The sequence below is a fragment of the Epinephelus lanceolatus genome, chromosome 22 (genome assembly GCF_041903045.1).
Source record: "Epinephelus lanceolatus isolate andai-2023 chromosome 22, ASM4190304v1, whole genome shotgun sequence".
Taxonomy (NCBI): Eukaryota; Metazoa; Chordata; class Actinopteri; order Perciformes; family Serranidae; genus Epinephelus; species Epinephelus lanceolatus.
The window spans coordinates 15,315,493-15,326,153 of NC_135755.1; the positions used below are offsets into that span (position 1 = coordinate 15,315,493).

Consider the following 10,661-nt stretch of genomic DNA (forward strand, 5'->3'; position numbering starts at 1 on the left):
CAGTTAGCAGCTAACTAAAAGATGAAGAACAGTGGCCGACAACGCTTGCAAAACAATGAGGTCCGGCAAAATCAGCTGCCATATAACAAGGACAGTAAATAACTGTTATTGCCATGTTAATGCCATTATTATTGCTTATAAAGTGCTGCTGACGTGTCTGTTATATGTCATACTAGAGGCCAATGGTGTTGTGTTACATGTCACGCCCATCACGCCTCTTTTGATTCCGCGATGCCGGGATATGACCTGATGCTGCCATTGTTTGGTTCTGTGTAAAAATGCAAAGGCGGCATGAACAAGCGACTTTGTTGCTGCATATTAGCCAGCTAGCAAATCAATAACACAATCCAATGTTGAAAGAACAAAGCATATTTACTCTGCACCAATGAACAATAATACAAACCATCATGAAACGTTTCTGCTAATGAGCTCAATTGCTAAAGAAAAACAGTATTACCTTATATAACAAGTTTGTTTTGGTCTCACTCCCTCTCGACTTTAGCTCTTTGTTTACGTTCCTCACTTCTGTTTCTCTTCCCTGCCTTCTATTCAACATTCTGAATCAGCGGAAAAAAGCCAACTAGCGACAACGAGGGCCAACGGTGCAGTACATACGATTAAACGTGCGCCCCCTTGCTAGTCGGCACCAGAAATATTATTCGGTTAAAGCTATTAGTGTTTTATTCATGTACAAGGTCGCTTAACTGTCATGTGGCTGCCTACCACTAGTGGGTGCTACAGAGCCGTCAGACAGCAGCCCCCCTCCCCACGGTAATTTTCCGAGTTGACTAGGGTTTTAAAACAGCATGGTGTGGGCTGTGTCAGAAAAAAAAACTGGCATATAATCACTCGAGTGGAGCAATGTGCGACCACATTCAACTAGTGGTGCTGGCCACACACAGCCCAAATTGACATCGTTCACCCAGAGACGCTGTGATCCCACCCGATCTGAGAAGATAACGCAGCTCATCACGACAATGACCTCGCAAGATATGCTTCCACTTAACTTTGTTGAAGGTAAAAGTATCAGGATATTAATGGATATGTTGATATCTGTTGATCTACAACCTTTAAACGGTGATCATGCCTTATGTTTATGGCTTGCTCTGCTGCCCCCTAGTGGCCATAATGTCAAGTAATGCAGCTTTAAACCTGTGTGAGAATATAACAGTGAAAATGAAGTCTGTGAAAACATCAGTAGTCACTTAGTACATGTTAACTACCTGTTTAGAAAGCAAATTAAATGTATTACCTCTTGAAATAGACTTTTCCCATGGATAAATGTTAGTGCAGTAGTAACTATTTTAGAATAATGCAAATGCTCTAAAATCATTGTATTGAAAGGGGTTTATTTATTTTGTTGCCCCACCTGCACTGGCAACACAACCCCAGCAACTGGCGATGTTTCCACCCAGTCTGCACTGAGGCTCAGAGACAGGAGCTGGTGGTTACATAGCTGACAGCCGGCGGCAGGGGGAGGATGGAGATGCCGGAAAAACAGCTAACGACGGACCTTCGTCTCCGGAGCGGCAGACCATGATGTGAGTATAGCAAATGACTCTGATTAACGGTGAAACGTGACATTTAGTCGGGTTTAGTCAACGTTTAATCTGCTATCGTCGACGCTGAGTTGGCCGTTTGCTGGACCGTTGGTGAGGAGGTAACGTTGCTGCATTTCTCGGCTTACATTCAGTTCTTCATACGCTTTTTGCCGACTGTTGTCAACGGATATATTTTCTAAAAACGCAGCTACACGCGTAACAGTCTTCGTTTTGTATATGTTAAAGAGCCACCGCTTGTTTGCAGTTTGCAGCGGCACCGTTCTGGAAGCGTCCCGTGATATAAAACCGCCGTCCAGCACATAGCCGCGTCCCACGCCCTTGTTTCGTGTATGTCTAGCGTTTTAAACGGCACCGCTTGATGCTACGAAATCTTAAAATCATTCTCACACATTCACTCACATTTACATTTAACTATTACACCGTTATAAGCTATTAATTGACCCGCATTCAGGGTGAAACAATGCCATCCTCGGCTACTGTATGTGCGGCAACGGAGCAAACCAGACGTTAGACCGAGCCCACACATTGCTCCGTTATGTTGTAGTGTGGCTTTGTTTTCATATTAACCGAGCCAAGAGGTGCTGTTAACAACACTGGGGGTAATACCTGTCTAATTAACGTTACTAATCATCTATTGTTGCTTTATTACAAGTAATAAACATCTGTGTGTATTTTGAAATATTATTTCCATATGATGTAATCGCTTTTAGCTGCAAACACGTATTATCAGCTTGTTTTGCATTGAAGAGACCCCCGACTAATTGCTGGTGCTTTGTACTGTTAGCTAACTAAATGAACATTAATATGATGTGTATGGTAGTAAAATGGTACAGGCTAATTGCCAGTTATTTTTTTTATGGCTGACAAAGACCTGCTGTTTTCCATGAGTCTAATACAACCCTGCGAGACTGAAAGGAAATGGGTACAAATATTATTGTCTATATAATCACTGGACACTGTCAATAAAGTGTCCTAAATACAGTATTTAACTCATAAGAAGACAAAATTGAGAAAAGCAAGGTCATATGTGGAGCTGCAACCATCAGATTTTTGGTATGCATGGTTGATCAGTAATCAGCAATCAACATTTAAATGCATTTGGAGAAAAAAAGCTCAATATGATGTATGCATTAATATCAACAGGAAATCAGCAACTATTTTGACAATTAATTGATAGTGTACGTCAGATTTCAAGTAGCTTCTAGCTTCTAATATGTGAGGACTGTTTTGTATCATTGTAAATTGAATATATTTTGGTTTGGGGCTGTTTGTTGCACAAAACAAGCAATTTGAAGACTTAACCTGAGCTGTGGGAAATCACGAGGGGCATGCTGCACAATTTTCTGAAAATATTCATTAGTTGCAGCCCTGTGTTTATGTCAGAGCTGGTTATTAAAAACAGCTCCCTTATCGGCTTGTTCCAGCCGCCGTGCATCAAGTCCTGAGCAGGCACTGCTTGTTTTGTCCCGCACTATCTCTGATTAATACCCGCCAATCACATTCTTGTTTTCCAGTGAGATGTTACAAGTCACAGAGCTGAATACCAAATTGCCTTCCACTATCAAGAGATAGCCAGTCTGCTGGATGGAGACTCAGGAGGAATGACAGAGTCTCTTCCCCCTCGGGTGACACACCGACAGTCTGAGAAAATGCACTGGGGCGGTGGATACATTTCTCTGGTCCTGGCGTCCCTTATCGCCTCCAACACCACCGGGGCCTTATCGGTGGACACAGATGGAAACCGTACAGAGAGCGGCAACGTGACAGAAGGCGGGTTTGTCCCAGTTGTGTTCACTAAAGTGAGCCAGATAATTGCCCGGGAGGGGAGCTGTGCGCTGATTGATTGCAATGTCACCGGAGAGCCATTCCCTAGTGTTCAGTGGTTCAACTCCCATGGTGACCGTCTGGACACGGAGGCGAACGGTGAGACATATTGTGCTGTTACTTTAAACCTGGTTTCCTGTTCTCTTTGTCAACACCACTGCACGTCACTCAGTTATAATTTAATTAGCAGCATATGCACAGAGTGTCTGAGGTTTATTATTTACTATGAATAAGACCTCAGACATTTAGATGTATTCCTTAATTGGAGCAAATTAGTTAGTAGACATACTGCAGGGTTTCCCCCAGGAAATGGTGTCACAGAGGCAGCACATCCTTAATTTAGCAAATGACGACTGAGGTTCCTTTCTTCTGTTTCAAAGCACTGTTGCAGGATTTTTGTAGGGAATCATCTACATGCCATGAGCAGGGTGTAATTTAGCTGGTTTTTGTAATCATGTGTAGTTGCCCCTTTGTCTTTCAGCTTATTTAAACATACTTTTTGGCTTTTCCTTGTAGTAATCTCATTTTGTGTTTTATATTGCTTGTTTTCGAGCTGTCGGGAGAGGTTTTTGATCTCAAGATGCTTTTCTGGTTAACACACATCCATTTTATCCGCTCTTAAAAGGTAGTATTAGCTCGGTGCCTTGCTCAGTGACATTTCCAGGTGTCATAGAAGAAGCCAGTAGTCTTTGATGCAGAAACCTGGAAGCCTCTAGCTTTGGGAAAGGCTTGAAGAACCTGCAAACTATTTTAAGATACACTACGCAGGATTTTCCTAAAACAACGCACCGACTCATACAAGAGTAATCCCTCTGAATCATCACTTAAGACCTACTACAAGTGTGTGATGATGAGTTTATCTGCAGACACTCTTTATTTTTTTTCTGCGTTTGGGACGTTCATGGGTGTGCACTTCACCGGGACGGTGTATAAAGGTAGTGACCAGGTGCCAGAGACACAGCACTGAAGACATGCAAATATAGCGAGGCAAAACACCAACGAGTTTGAATCTGGGGTTGGTTTTTACTTTCAGTTGTGCTGGCGAGTGTGTCCAAAACAGTGACCAACAATCCTGTGAAGTACACCTTAAATAGTTTGTACAGGATAAAATCTTCTGCCACTGTACATGTTACTTGTCAGTATATGTTATGATACTGTATAGTTTATGGAAAACCGTTTTTAGGCGCTGTTTATGAGTTAAAAAAACAGACTGAATATCTGTTTTTGACGAATCCAGTAAGTTAAATAACTGATAAATGATGAAACTTGATCAAATTGAATAATTACTCAAAAATGAAAGTCTTATAAAGCAGTTTAGGTAATTAATTTGCAAAACTGTCCCCAGACATATTAAAAGGATCACTACCACAGTGTAAACAGTATGGCCAAGACTGTAATGGTTGTCTGTCTGGTCTATAGGCCCATATATCACCTTACATACCACCTACCCCTAGCAACAGACCTCTTATTTAGAGTTTGACGTCATTGCCATTACTGGCACACCTAATGCAGTATACGGTCTGAAGATAATGTACCAAGGATACTCACATATGTGGAAAAAATGTTGGGTTCTCTGGCAGTGTTGATGTGCTTGGACACCAGGAAGTAGGATCTTGGTGTATCCTGATGCTTTGATGCACATACAGACAAAGCCAGAATGTGAGGGAAAACAATGCTCGCAGGTGTTTAGTGCACGTCATACACCACTGGTGTGTTTCCCCACCTGTGTCTCTCAGGACAAAAGAAGAAATGTTAAAAATGTTACGGCCACAGTCTCTGGTTGAGTCTTACGAAGGCTGCTGTGCCCTTTTATGAAAGCAGCTATCGGAGCTTATTCGTGTTAATTCAGGTCATGAAATGCCATCTTATGTTCCAGTGGAAAGAGTTTCTGTGTGGATGCTTTGTGTGTGACGGCATCACAGTTACAAGAGGATTACTATTGGTAAAAAGAAAGACCCTCCAGCTTGTAATTGTGTATGTTCAGGACGTAAAAGGGAAGAGTGTAAAGACAAGACAGGAACTGAAGACTTTGTGTACAGTGTTTAAGTTCTGGTTGTGGTCTGATAAAAATGCTGCAGATGTCTCTCTTCAGACGGCCTTGAGTTCCTCAGGGAAACTTGGCTCACTTATTGCACATTTTGTCTGGCAGCCGTGATTATTTTGTTGCTGTGATAGCAGGCGTTTGCCAATTAGATCAGGGAAATCACTGAGAAAGTTTTTACTACTGATTTTCATTCAAGCCGAGGCTCCGGTGTCTGTGTTTTGAACACTGGGACTCACCTCGGAGAAGAAGGAACGCAGAGTAAGGAGTGGTTTTGATGCTTCCTCTGAGCCGGCCTGTTGAAACCTGCCATCAGAGAGGAGGCGAAGCATTGTTATTACGGCCCAAAAACCCAGAGCAGCGTCTGCACCATCACAGAGCCTCTCCCCTGGGCTGCACAGAGGAATGTAATTAAGGAGGGGGGCTGTAGATGTCTATCTGTTGCTGCTTCTTTCTTTCCCTACAAACTTGCATGTAGTATCGGGCAGCACATCAATCGCATGATCTGCTGGTGGAGGTAAAATTAGACATCTCGCTCTCATACGAAGAGGCGGATGGGCGGGACGGTGTTGTCGGCCAGGCTGCATTTCCTGACCACCCATTCATCTCCTCCAGAGGATCCCAGTGTGGGAACAAGATCGTGCTAGCAGGTCAGAAGGCGGCAAAATGTTGTTATGGCCTCTTTCAGACTTCAGACTACAGATTACCAGACACCTTCTGTGATATCTGTCCATCTTTACTCCCACGCAGTTCACACAGCGAGAGGTTGAGGAGGAGTTGCAGCTGAATTCACTACACTGTGCTGCTTGTGGATAAAATGCTGCCCTCAGAGTTGTCTTTGAAGGGCCAGATCAGGACACAACACAGAGCTTGTGTGTACAGTTTTTATCAGGAGCTGTTTTGCTAAAGGTAAAGCTGCAGCCCCTTTAGCTTAGCTTAGAATAAAGGTTGAAAACAAGGGGAAATAGCCAGTTTGAAAGTCTGCAGATACAGTTGGTATTTATAGAACGCCCACAAAACGTCACATCCCTTTACACTGAGGGGGTAAACAAAGCATTCACTACCATACTCAAGAGCTGTGGGTATTTTTTAACTTGGTCCCTATTTTCCCATGTTTTTGTGTCTGTGTGACTAATGGGAACAACAGTTTTTTGAAATTGGTCCAGTATTGAGGGAGAGCAGTGGCCAGGCTGCGATATGAACACTCAGGGCGTGTTTGTACGGTCAGTGTACGTCCACTTAACGTGCTTGCCGCTGACACCGCTCAGATTGTGATTACAAGTGTCTGGCAACATTATGAAAGAGTTAATAACATGTCGGGCAGGAAATCCAAAGTGTGGGATCATTTTGAGAAGGTGAAGGACGAACCCAAGGTGATATGTAAACTCATCTTCATTGGTCGACTACAAACATGACGTATCATCTGAAACATGGAAGTAGCTACATGCCCCTTAGCCCACAGCGTCATTAACAGGCGGCTCGCTCAGTGTGTGACGTGCACTTGTAGATAAAATTTTGGGGCTGTTACTTGCTCTGAACAGTTTCGTCACCACTGATAAGAGCCGGCAGACTAGCTGTTCCCCCATCTCCAGTCTTTGTGCTAAGCTAAGCTAAGCTAACCATCTGCTGCCCCCAGCTTTATATTTGACAGACAGACGTGTGTGTAGCATCAATCTTCTTATCTAACCCTCCACCAGAAAGCAAATAAGCGCATTTCCTAAATTGCCGAGCTATTCCTTTGAAGCGCACAGAGGCTGTCACATCACCATATAGGTCGATGGGGTTATCAGTCAGAATAACTACCTCATGACTTTGATAAGAGCTGATAACCAGAGCAAATAATCAGGGCCAATAAAAATCACACACAAGATTTTGGGGATTTCACAGAACATACTAAAGCCAGGCTGCACACACAAACTGTTCACACGTTCGGATCAGTACATTTAAAGCTATTAAAACAATAAACCTATGCCTCATTTTACATTTTATGAAACATTTTCCAAAGGTTATGTTTGTAAATGGACAGGTGTGACGGTAAAGTATGATTATATATGTTGTAATGTTTGTGTAACTAAATGATTCAGCACGTAAAGAGATGGTTGTTGTTTTGATTACTCAAACCTCAGCACACAGAGCGGCCACGTCACCTGTTTAAATATTGAAGGCGAGGCAGGAATAATAAAGTGGCTGCTGCTGCTCTGCCGTCTCAACTCACAATCGGATATAAATATACATCACACATTAACGTGGCGCATGCTGAACATAAAGTGGCTTTACATTACAGAGCCAGAGGTTGAGATGAGCACAGATGGAGGCTCAGACATGAGATCACAGTGTACGCTGCTGCTGACAAACTGGGCTCAGAGGCGCTTGTTTTCCTTTTCATTGATTTATAAATATGTGTGGCAAAACATTGTGTTCTGCCGAGCTGTCAGACTCTATAAAAAAAGAAGCAAAACAGCGCAGAAGTAGAGCGTAAGCAAATCTGAGTAAGCACGTTCCTCTTGGAAAGCAGCAAACATCAGCTGCAGCAACACTGCAGAGGAGTGTGTGCTGTTGAATCACACGGCAGAGGAACAGATGCATTAAGAGGATTTCAGGGTTTAAACTTTGACCTCAGAGTGAGTTGGTGGGAAAACTGCATATTTAGTGGGTTACGTGGTGCCAGTGAGTAATCATGCTTTTAAAAGCAGGTCGGCAGAGGCCAATTTTTTTACCACATGGTACCACAAGTAATGGAGCGGTCGAAGTGTTTGTGCTGCTTGTTCATATAGAGTTGGAGAAGTTGTCCAACAGCAGCTGGTCATCACCTGTCAAAAAGTAACTGTCAGACATTGTGGCTAATCAGCATCGTCAGGAAATGACTCTGAAAAACATGAAATATAAAATACAAAATACACTGGGGTGGAGCTTTAATTGTTTGTGTTCGCCATATTCATGACCGCTCTCTGTCTCTCTCCCTGTAGGTGACAAGTGGTGCTTGCTGGACTCTGGCGTCCTCAACATCACCAGCATCGAGTTCGCAGACCGTGGAAAGTACACCTGCATGGCGTCCAACGTGCACGGCAGCACCAACTGCACAGTGACGCTGCGAGTGGTCTTCACTAACGGCGACATGGGCGTGTACTACATGGTGGTGTGTCTGGTGACCTTCACCATCATCATGGCCCTGAACGTCACACGCCTCTGCATGATGAGCAGCCACCTGAAGAAGACGGAGAAAGCCATCAACGAATTCTTCCGCACGGAGGGCGCCGAGAAGCTGCAGAAGGCCTTCGAGATCGCCAAGCGAATCCCCATCATCACCTCAGCGAAGACGCTGGAGCTCGCCAAGGTGACGCAGTTCAAGACCATGGAGTTCGCGCGGTACATCGAGGAGCTGGCTCGCAGCATCCCGCTGCCGCCGCTCATCATGAACTGCCGCACCTTCATGGAGGAGATCCTGGAGGTGGTGGGGGTGGAGGAGATGAGGCACACCTTCCTCAGGCAGGCAGGCGAGACGGCGAGCAGGGCCATCGGGGCGAGGGATGTCTTCACCATCCTGCAGGAGAGGGAGAGAGAGCGAGGGCGGGAGAGGGAGCGCAGCGAGTCCCCCGCCGCCGACTCGGACAACTCCTCAGTTCACGAGCAGCCGCAGCACATCGCCATCCAGGTGTCGGTCCACCCGCAGCTCGCCGTCGGCGGTTACTGCAGCATCGAAGCTCCGCCTCAGCCAGAAGCCACACCCTCCTTGCCTCCCCCCTCCTGCCCGCCGCCGCTCTCTCCTCCCAGCAGCCAGGAGCAGCCTGAGGCGGAGGGAGAGCAGGACGCCGACCAGGCTGCGCCCGAACCGACAGACGCAAATAAGACCCCTTCTTGCCAGGTGTTTTACGAAAGCCACGTGTGACGACATGACAAACCCTGGAGGAGCGACGAGTTATCCTGCTATGCATTTCCACTTGAAGACAAAAAGGTCAAGACATTTTTGATTTCACATTTTGGAAGAAACAATCACATTTTTATTTATCTTTTCTGAACGGAACAATCTTTAAACCTTTGTAGGCCGAGAATAAATCATCGTGAGGTTTTTAGACACTCTGGATTTTCATGCTTGAATGTACACGGGACGGGGAATCAATATTATTATTAATGTAATAAGCAGCGAATTGTAAAGGAACATTTCCTGTGTTGAGATTTTCATAGCTATTATTTAAAGGAATTAGGGTACGTCACTCTCGGGGGTCAAATGACTTTTCAGTTTTTAGTTTCTTACAGTGCTAGGGTTTTTACGACTAACTCCAGAAATCTGCCTCAAGCTGCTCTTCATGACGATGAAAGCTAAGCTTCCTTCATCCACTCAAGAATTCACATCCAGCTACTGTTACAGCCGATCCGCGGTCATTGTACAACGTCCTGCTCACCTAGAGATGCATGCTGGACTGACAAAAAGAGAGTGTGGTCACCATTTCATGATTGTACGGCCTACTGTATTTCTACAAAAAAACAAGTAAGCCAGGTAACTCTATGTGCGTACAGTATATTTCCTGATCGGGTCACACACACACCTCTGGGTAGTTACTGTCCGTTTCCTTTGAAATATTTTAAAGAGTATTATTATTATTACCCATCGTGGTGTGGTTTTGTTGCTCAGCTAGTTTAAACATTATTTTTGTTTTCTTTCTCCTCAGTAGAGAAGAGTAGCTTTTTGTTTCCTTCCCTCCGCCATGTGCTGTTTTAGGTTTTTAATTTACTGCCAGACCTGATCTCAGCATCGTCTTGCTTCTGCAGAGGCTTTACAGTACAGTTGTGTTTCTGCTGCATGTCAAAGTGGACACTGGGACTACAAGGACTCTTTTCTTTCTTCCTTTGCTTGGCTAACAGTCCAGTCTGTGGCGGAGATGAACTGGGTGCTGTTCTGCTTTTACTGGTGCTCTTGAGATGGCTCTTTTTTGTAGTGGAATAAAATGAAAGTGCTGTGTAAAAAACCTGCTTACAAATGTCTGCTATACCCACATTAATTGATTTTTCTTTTGTTGTTAGCAGTAATAACACACTGGTACATTAACTATTACTTCACGTCTCATGTATCTCGATGAGAGTTCATTTTAGGGGACTTTAACTACTTTTTGCTCCAGGGATCGCTGTTACAACATGACCTATGATACATACTAATGACTGTTGAGATGGAATAGAGAGATAACGCAAAATCAGAGGGGCGGAGAGAGAAACTTGAGGTAAAGATATTGTGTGAGGTT

At 44.3% G+C, this 10,661-nt stretch overlaps 1 protein-coding gene across 2 annotated transcripts; it reads left to right on the forward strand.

Moving 5' to 3' along the window:
• Positions 1-1,390: 1,390 nt before the first annotated feature.
• mfap3l (microfibril associated protein 3 like) lies at positions 1,391-10,391 on the forward strand. Of its 2 annotated transcripts, none has more exons than XM_033610444.2 (3): positions 1,391-1,541; positions 3,077-3,485; positions 8,394-10,391. In XM_033610444.2, exons 2-3 carry the CDS (start codon positions 3,164-3,166, stop codon positions 9,311-9,313), a joined length of 1,242 nt encoding a protein of 413 aa, XP_033466335.1. In that variant the 5' UTR covers positions 1,391-1,541; positions 3,077-3,163; the 3' UTR covers positions 9,314-10,391. The 2 variants fall into 2 exon arrangements, with proteins under 2 accessions (XP_033466335.1, XP_033466336.1); XM_033610445.2 differs by having other exon boundaries at positions 1,536-1,660.
• The last annotated feature ends 270 nt before the right edge of the window (positions 10,392-10,661 follow it).

Coding starts and splice junctions, on each gene's coding strand:
- mfap3l (XM_033610444.2), top strand. CDS start 3,164: ATGACAGAGTCTCTTCCCCCTCGGGTGACACACCGACAGTCTGAGAAA. Junction 3,486..8,393: donor TCTGGACACGGAGGCGAACG/GTGAGACATATT, acceptor CTCTCCCTGTAG/GTGACAAGTGGTGCTTGCTG.